The sequence below is a fragment of the Chionomys nivalis genome, chromosome 4 (genome assembly GCF_950005125.1).
Source record: "Chionomys nivalis chromosome 4, mChiNiv1.1, whole genome shotgun sequence".
Classification (NCBI taxonomy): Eukaryota; Metazoa; Chordata; class Mammalia; order Rodentia; family Cricetidae; genus Chionomys; species Chionomys nivalis.
This window is the reverse complement of record NC_080089.1, coordinates 66,276,839-66,286,407: the sequence shown is the minus strand read 5'-3', so window position 1 is coordinate 66,286,407 and position 9,569 is coordinate 66,276,839. Positions and strand designations below refer to the sequence as shown.

The window sequence follows — 9,569 nt, the reverse complement described above, 5'->3', positions numbered from 1 at the left end:
ACCATCACGAGCAAAGCCAGCCAGAAAGTCAGCCTCACACTCACACCAGATCCTTTTGGTATTATTATCTGCTTCATTCGAAAGTCCACAAGGAAGAACTCAGACTGATGCGGTCTGGATGAGGTGCCTTCTCTGTGGCTAGAAGAGTCATGACTGTGTGTGTGTGTGTGTGTGTGTGTGTGTGTGTGTGTATTGATTCAGTCACCAGTGGGGGAAGAAGAACTTTCTAGAGTCAGGAAGAGAGACTGTTCAGGTCATGAAACACACACAGGGCAAACTCCTGAGAGCTTGTATGTATTCAGTTTTTATCTACAACACTTACAGTATAGAAGGCTTTAGCCAACATTTTCTTAATCAAGTTGAATGTGCTAGTCCATGTTCTCTAGTGATGATGGGTTTGAGAAAACGGCAAAAAGCATGGATATAACTGTTTCACTTGGATCACTATAATGTGACATTTTAGAAAAGAATATCATCAAATTGAAAAATAATGTCAACAAGGAATCTATTGCCTGCTGTACCCTGACTCTATAAATACTTAGGATGAGACATTTGAGCAAACTGCTTAGAAACAATGGTACCCAGTACTATCACCACGAATCTGGTCTCTAATATACCAGTGTACAAAATCTGAGGATTAATAATGCATAATGAAAGAAAAAATCCAATTTTTTAAAAATTTCAATATATCAAAATGCCTGAATAGTTCACCGCTGGTGTACAAACGCAGGACTAGAAAGTCCCGATATTGTACATAGTCGGCAGTAGAAAAAAGCTGAATAACTGAAAATATTACAGAATTATTATTTTTTAAAAATTCCCTTTAATGAACAAAATTCCCCTAAGGAAATTTAGGGACTTAAAATTTCTTAGCTCTCACTTCTCTTCTGGATTAGTTATTTACTGTGTAAGTATGTGCCTTTCCACAGAAAGAGAATGACAACAGCAGACATGGCTGTCAAAAGTTACTGAAACCAAAAGATATTTCCTTTAACATTTTTTATATGTATAGGCGTTTTGGCTACAGACGCACGACGCCACATGTGTGCGGTTCTCACAGGGGCCAGAAGAGGGTATTGGGTGCCTTAGGACTGAAGTTATGGATGATTGTGTCATATGGGTGATGGGGACCTAACCAGGGTCCTCTTAGAGCAGCCACCATTGTTAACCACTGAGTCATCTTTTCAGCTCCCCTGCCTCCGAAGTATTTCAATATATATGAATCCTTAAAAAGAAAGAAGAAGGTCAGTGAGGTGGCTCAGCATACAAGACTGACGACCTGAGTTTGATCCCCAAACCGAAGTAAACATGGAAGGAGAGATTCCAACTACATATTTTCCTCTGATCTCTTCACATAAGCCATGGTACATACACATACATACATAGCCCTACCTGCACATACACATATGTACACAATGCTAATAAACATGAAAAAATTAAATTAAAAAACAGGGAAATTAAGCAGATTCCAGTGGTCTCTGAAGACGTCCTTCTATTCTATGAATGAGGACCAAGGAATGGAACTGAGTCACCCACAACTGTTTAGAACCTGGGTGAAGTCAAGTTCAGAGGCATGCTCCAGAAGTCGGCTCGGGCGAAGAAGTTCAGTCTTTGCCAGAGGGAAGGGATTCTTTCCCCAAAGGGAGTTCAGTCTTTCCTCAGAACCATGACTGTGAGGGCAGTCATGTAAGGCATACTCTAGATATTAGATACTAAGTAGCAGAAGCAGCTTCTGCTCTCTGGGTACCGTGTGACCAATAAGCGTGAGTTAATGATGCTTTTCATCTTCTCTCCACATAGAAAGCAAAGGTCATTAGGGCCAACTAAATTTTCTGCAACAATAGGACCAGACATGCAACATCATTGATATTGTACATAGGGTCACAGGCATCCACATACATCCTAGAAGAGTTTGCGGACTTGTTCAATTAACGGTTCAAGTTTTTTTCCTTTTTCTTCCACTAATGATTAAGTCCACTGCCTCCTGTAACAACCTCTGCAAGAAGGTACTTCCTTGCCTCTAAGGTAAGTATTTGTCCTAGTCGTTCTCAGATAGTTTGGTGTCCAGCAGGGTCCCCTTAATTCTAGTAAAAGTTTTTGAGGAATCCAAGGAACTTTTGCCGGTGTGTGTGTGTGTGTGTGTGTGAGAATGTGTGTGTGTGTGTGTGTGTGTTGGGGCTGTGTTAGCTGTTGATATTTGACATTTTAAATTAAAATTGAAAATGAAGCAGACATGGGATGGAGATTTCTGACATGATAAAGCTGGTTTCCCTCACCTACTCCTTCCTCATGACCTGGACAGTAAACCCTTCTCTCACAGAAGCTTGATCCGGCTGGGTTTCTGCCACCCGCAGATAAAAGAGCACCGAACAATAAAGAATTAGTCTAAGGTAATAAATAATGAAGGCTTGAATTGAATACATCAAAGTACTGTTTCCTCCCTTCCTTTTGCCACCCCATTAATTGAAAGCCTCCCAAGGAGTGACAAATTTAAACACAGCTAACACCTACACTTCACAGCACCTTACCAGTTTCAAAGTGCTTTCACATTCAGTATCTAATTTTCACTACAACCCTATGAAGTAGTTTGTCTTACAGAGGAGAAAACTGAGAAGTGCCAAGCCTGTTAGACTTCACACAGCGGTGAAATGGCTTAGCCAAGACTAAATCCAAATCTTACTCTCTACATCTTCATGGCCAAAGTTCCCGTCTGTGGTGATGCTATTTTACATGACACAGAGCTGTAGCACAAGTCTTCCCACATTCTCTTTCTCGTTCTAAAAAAAAAAAAAAAAAAAAAAAATCCATCCTCCTACGGGTAGTGGGGCGCTGTCTCTGAGGTAGATCCTTTAAAATAATCATCCTATTTGGCTGTGGCCTGTCGTTCAGAGGGCATGAGTGGGGATGAACTTAACAGGGTAATATCACTCTCTTGAGATCTATCAATTAAGGGCTGTGGAAGGGGACCTAGGAACCCGGGCAGAAACTGGAGAAGCAGGATAATACTCTACAGATAATCCGCAGATTTTGAGGACCACCGCATCTCTAAGAAAGCTTCCTTGCTCCGGGATCAGGCGAGTAGATAACGCGAACTGCGGGACTCAGATTTCGAAGTCTTGGATTTGAAAGGTCCCCACGAACAAAGAAACGACAAAGTCAAGTTCCCAAGGAGAGAGAAGAAGAATTCAAAACAAAGTGTCTTTTCCCAGTATGAGAGGAAACTCCTAGTGCACCGTTCCACATCACGCAGATTTTGTTAGCCATCGGGGTTACTTGGACAGCCCGGGCCAGGCACGCCCGAGGCGCTCCCAGAGTACTACAAATCCCATAAAGCCTCGTGTCGCGGAAGATGATGACAAAACGCCGGCGGATTGGCCGGGGCAGGGCGGGGCGCGCCGGTCCCTTCCAAGGGGCGGGGCTAAGGACGGGGCGGGCCGCGGGCGGCTCGGCGGACACGCCCCCTCGCCCGAGGCCCCATCCGCGGCTCTTTCCACCGCCTCCTTGCTCTCCGCGGTCAGAGAGGGCCGGAGCGAGAAGATGGCGAAGACGTACGATTATCTGTTCAAACTGCTGCTCATCGGCGACTCCGGCGTCGGCAAAACCTGCCTCCTGTTCCGCTTCTCTGAGGACGCCTTTAACACCACCTTCATCTCCACCATCGGTGAGGGAGCGGCCGCGGCCCGGGACAGGAGCTGAGACACGGGGGGGCGGGTGCCCAGGGGCCTGGGAGAGGGCACGCGAGGGCTTGACGCCCCGGGAGGGAGACCCCGGGGGCCGCCGAGAGGGCAGTGCGAGCCGGCAGGGCGAGGGCGAGAGGGGCGGGCGGGGATGCGGGGCTGCGGGCGGAGGACGGGGAACCAGAGCGTCGGGAACCAGGGGTGTTGGAGACACGAGGGGGCTCCGGGGCGGCGGCAGAGGGGTCCCAGAGGGACAGAGTCGGGGGAACCAGGAAATTGTACGGAAAGAGAGAAGGAGGGGTAGAATGGATACGAACATGGATTAGAAAGACAGGAAAGAGGAAGGAAACGTGAAGGGGGAAATGAAAGGTTGAGGACTTAAGAGGGGCTTCAAATGAAGTCAAGGGACAGAGGATACCAGGGACGAGAGAAGTGAGACTAGGCGGTCAGAAGGGAATTGGGGGGAATGAATGAATGTTCAGGAGGCAAGGAATGAAGCGACATTGGCTGTAAAGGTGTGCGCAGAGATGCTAAGAGAAAATGCAGAAGAAAATTGTGGGTGGGAGAGGGCTCAGGAGGACCAGAAGGCAGCATGAGGCTACTTGGTGGAGAAAGTAAAGGAGAGCTGGGTGTTAGCTAGAAAGGAGAAGGGGAAGCAGCGGACATAGTGCAGGGGCTGAGCAGAGAAAAGAGAGGAAATGGAAAACGTGGGGCGCAGGACTTTCCCCAGTAACTGGGAACGCTGGTTCCCATTTCCTCTTGACTTCTTTGAATCAAGATTTTAAAAGTGACTAATGATGGGGTAAGGTCTATGGAGTGTTAAGTTCTTCTGCGTGTTAATAGGTATTAAGAGGGCTGGCGACTTTTGGGATGATGTGCTCAGAAATGTATTGTTCACCCCTTCACTCTGTTTCTTGGGAAGCAGTGTGTCTCAACTTTTTAAATTCTTGAGCTTGAGTATTTAGTAACATCCAAGACACGTGATTGAGCTCATATTCCACCTGCCTCCCTATATAGTTTTCTTTGACTCTAATTACTTTTTAGGTGAATCACAGCATTCTATATGTTTCCCAATTACTTCAAGAAAAAACATTTTCCACTCGTCCCTGGGAGCTGTCTTTCTTATATCTGTAGTTAAAGACGTTTGTGTGCAGGTAACCGGATCTTTAACTTATCAACCTGAAAAGCAAATCAAAACTTGTTTTAAGCTTTCGGGAGAATAACCTTAACATCATTCTCCTTGTTAAATAGCTGCAGTCAATTAAGTTCTCTAAGTATCAGCTGTTTGGTAGCCTGGGTGATCTTTCTAGTCTCCAGTACTAGCTTATTTAACTTTTCAAATAGTTTTCCAAGTGAGCCACAAGTAATGGGGAACTAGTGTGTTGGTAATAAGTATGGTTAAGTGGCTGGAAAGTTACCTCAGTGACTTGCTGCTCTTACAGAGGACCCAGGTTTTGTTCACAGCACCCACGTGGCACCTCACAACTGCCTGTAACTCCAATTCCATGGGATCCAACACCCTCTTCTGGCCTCTGTGGGGACCAGACATTTACATGGGCACATGTAAAAAAACACTCATATACTTGAATTAAAAAAACCAGAAGAACAAATCTGTTTAAATAGTTGTATATTCTTTTAAGTAGGTAGATTGTTTTCTTCTGATTTCTTTCGTACAGTCTGAATGGAAATCTGGGTGTTGTGATGTCTGAGCTTAAGGAAGTTTGAGTTGCAAGTTCTTGGCAGTTAGTCTTGAGTGGGACTTTTTTTTTTCTGAGGAAGCAGATTTTAAATGTCATCTTGCATCTCGCAAGTGTATTTGTAAGAGGCTTGGTGGAAGCTGGTATAGCTACCAAAGGACATTCATTTTTGGTATCAATTTCAAAACCCCAAATAACTCTGGTTCAGTGCTGATTGCATACTGCAGTACAGATGGTAAAGGACAGGCCTAACAAGTTGAATGGGGAGACCTCTGTCTGTTCTGTGAGGGATTCACTCAGGGTTTCCTCCTGCCTTGAAAGTGAGTAAAAATGGGCAAGAGAAGTAGCTCAGCAGTTGAGAGCGCTTGCTGCACTTCTAGAGGACCCAAGTTCAGTTCCCAGCACCCGCATCAGGTGGTTCACCAATACCCGTAGGCCTGTCACTTCAACTACAGAGCAACCGACGTCTCTTCTGGTCTCTGGACAGCTCCATTCACATGTGTTCATCTCAAACACAGGTGCACACAGTACACATAAACCTTTTTAAAGGAAAAAAAAAGAAAATGAATAAATTTCACTGATACAGTTTGTTAAATTCTTTGGATTCCCTCACAATAGATTTACCTCTCAGTTCATCCCCCTCCCTTCCACACTTTGCCCCACATTTCCAGTAAGGATATTTACTATACAAACGTAGTAGTTTTTTAACATAGTATTTTTTTTTAAAAAACTTACTTTTCTGGGCTAGGGATTTAACTCAATATACTGTATATACTCATATACTATACAGTATATGCTTAACATGGGTGAGACGCAGGACTTACTCCCTTAGGCCCCCCCACTATGCTTTTGTGTATGTGTATGTATAGTGTATTACACTTCACAGTCAAGGATTAGATTCTTTTCTGAGTGGATTATTTTTAGTAATTGAAATAGCAGTTATTAAAACCAGTGTCCTTCGATGGCTTAGATTAGGAGATAGATTTTCCGTGGTGAATCTCATGGGAACTCTTGGTCTTTGTACTCTCTGTGTGGCGAATGGGGTGAAAAAGAAGCTTCAAGCTGTTCTTTGGTTGCTATGGAGGAGGGGAAGATCCCATGCCTCTTACTTGGGCCCGGCGCTCCCACGGATGTGGTAGTAGACAGCCAGACACCTTCTAGAGCTGAAACTAAAATGCTTTGCAGCTGCGGCTGTGCTCGAACAGGGGGTGAAGTTCGAGGCACTCCAGTGAAAAGTCCCACCGCCCCTCGCTGACGGCAAACACATTTCTAGCAGCCGTGCCACTCCCTGCCAAACCCCAAACTGCATCTCCAGGTGATCTGAGGTGGTCGAGGTGACAGTTGGTGACCCATCATTTCCCACCATAATTTAAGTGTCCATTTGTGTAAACTCTAGAGTTTTCTATGGCTGGGCTTGTCAAGGTCTTCTTGTGATACCACCGCTGACAGACTTGATAAGCACCACACCCCAGGAGAGAGTCCTTCTGATGCCTGGGGCTTGTGTGTGTTTGACAGATAGGTCCCATGTCTGCTTTTTACTATGAAGGCATGCTTTCATTTTGTGTCTTGCCAGTGTTTTAAAAATGAGGTTCTTCCATCCTTAGGCTGTGTGGATGGGGGTTCTGGTGTCACGAAAGAGGAGACAGTCATTTTGGTTCCAGATAAAATTGTCTCATATACTTTTCATTTCCCTAAGGCTTGGGACTTTGAGTCCTTTCTGTACCTTGGCAGGGTAAAGGTAGATTTTCTTTCACGTGGCTTACTGGGAATCTTCTGCTCTATCAGTCAGGTAATACCTGCTAACCATGGAGTAAGGATGCTTTAGCCTCTTGGAATTACAGGTGTAATGCCGCAGACCAACTAACTAGCTTTCTAGTTTATATTGGAAAATTGAAAAAGTTTTGATTGACTCCTGCCCTAGATAAATATCTTTAAATATAAGACAGTAGGAAATCGTGATAGTATTTACTATATGTTATGTTTCCTGTGGGATGTGGGTGGTTTTAATATTGATCCGAAGGCACCCTGACATCTTGAAATGGCCTTGTATTGAACAAGGTGCTGGTAGAACAGAGAGAGAACGGTACTCTGCCCTGTAATGGGGCCTTCTAAACCAACTCCCTTTGCTGCCTCTCCTCCTCCCTGCCCCCTTCTTCCTGTTAAGTATTTCCTGAGTGGTTTCATTATTTAGTATAGTCATTGTTTGACATCAGAGAGAGAGTAGTAGAAATTATCTCCTTTATGCCCTGTCCCAGCTTTACGAATGCAAAACTCTACCTTCGGTAGAACTATCGGTGAAGCTTCAAATCCAAGTCTTTATCCTTTTGTCACTGCATATGAGTGTGATCCTCTCTGTAAAGACATTTTCCAGAGAGTAATTCCACTTTGTGCATTAGGTTTGTGCCTGTGTATGTGGGAAAGTAAGGTGTTTCCACTTTGATTAGCATTCTGTTAAGGGAAATAGTCCTGAGAGACTCTGTATGGGGATAACTTGGCACATAGCCTTTGCTCTTTCTTCCAGGCCTGGAGTTTCAGGTCAAGAGATCATAGTGCACCCTGTCGTTAACATTCCTTCCATGTGTGAAATAACTCATGAAATCATTTTTGTAGCCCCACACTGGTAGTTGTCAATGCTAAATGCCAGCAGAACACTTTTGGGCATTGTATTCTGTCCCATTGTATTCTTGTCTTAGGTTCATTTGCCTTGAGTCAGTTAACAACATGGGTCAAATGGGGTTCTTGTTTTGGTTTTGCTTTTACATTTTAAAGAAATTGTTAAAGATGACAGCAACGAAGACTATGCAGCAAAGACTATATGTGACCCTCCAAGTTATTTACTAACTGACTGGTTCTTTGTAGAACAAGTTTGTTGACCCTTGCTTAAAATGTAAAGCTGCTTTTGGTTGTTCTCCTTTCAAAACTTATAAAGACTTACTAACTGAAAAACAGTCTGTCATATTTACATTTTTATCCAAGATTATATCAACATCTGGCTGAGCATAAGCCAGATACATAGAAGTCAATTTTCATTTTCAGAGTTGTTTTTCTTGGTTTCAACTTCTCAAACTAAAATACCAAAGAACATGCAAGTTCAAATTGAACATTTTGTGCATAAAGCCTTATTTTGATGCCATGTTCTTTCAGAGCTCTCGGGTAGGCTTCCCTTCTCAGTGCTAGTGTTGATAGCAATGTTAGGCAGAAGTGGCACTTTGTGGTGGATGATAAAGGGTTACACTCCTCTCTGTGATGAGTGTTCCAGCCCATGAGAAAACCTGTCTAGAAATGCAGGCATGGGGAAACTGAGTGGTGGGTATGAATGTGGATCTGTCTGAAGTGTTCTTTACTAAAGAGCTTCAGCCACCCTTCTGCAGGCAGAAGTTCGGGGCGGGTTCACTGGCAACAACAGCAATGTTGTCTGTATCTACTGAAAAAAGCCAGAGGGGAATCAGTTTGGATATTGTTTTAGAGGAAAATAAGTTTAGTCTTTGAAGATGAGGAAAAATTTTGTTGATTTTTGAACTGAATCTGAAGGAAGGATGCAGCAGCAACGAGGATAATAGGAGCTGTAGGCCTGACCTGGGACAGCCCCAGGGTCTGTTCTGCCACCTGCCTGCAGCTCTCTGCTGCAGATCAGCACTCCTGTGTGTTGTAGCCGGCACCTGGAACATTTTCCAGGCAAGGGTTCTCATAGCAGGATGAGGAGAGGGTTCCAGATGAAGGAGTAGATGCTAGATAGTGAGTCAGATTGTGGAGCAAGAGATGTATATAGCTGTGGGAAGATGAAGCAAGAAAAGCAGAGTAAGATTATCAGCTTGCTCTGCCTGGGTCAGGGTGCAAGCTCCAATAAGGGCCTGAATGGGAGGTGGTAGAGGTGTGGACCTTGGCCAGCTGGGCCAAGGGAATGTATGTCTCCCAGCTGCGTCGTTATCATTGCCACGTTGGAAAATCTTGCCCTCAAGATAGGCTGAACTTTTCTTAGAAAACCACAAACGTATGGGCAGTTTAAAAGTAGCTAAACAGTGTTGTGGTGCAGGTAAAACAGACATATCTGTGGTTAGTTGAGGCTTGTGAACCACCTACTTACAAACCAGGCATGGTGGTCAAGGATGAATGGTAGTTACAGTATTTGAAAATGGATCCTTCATCAGGACTGTGTTTTCATGAATAAACCCTTAGTCACTTTCAGTTCCTAGGT

At 44.3% G+C, this 9,569-nt stretch overlaps 1 protein-coding gene across 1 annotated transcript in view; it reads left to right on the top strand.

Annotated features, from left to right (window-relative positions):
• Nucleotides 1-3,461: 3,461 nt before the first annotated feature.
• Nucleotides 3,462-9,569, top strand: part of Rab8b (RAB8B, member RAS oncogene family) — a 70,957-nt gene continuing 64,849 nt past the window's right edge. The window contains exon 1 of the mRNA XM_057768429.1: nucleotides 3,462-3,661. Coding sequence (XP_057624412.1) covers nucleotides 3,538-3,661 — 124 coding nt within the window. The 5' untranslated portion in view covers nucleotides 3,462-3,537. The remainder of the gene's footprint in view (nucleotides 3,662-9,569) is intronic.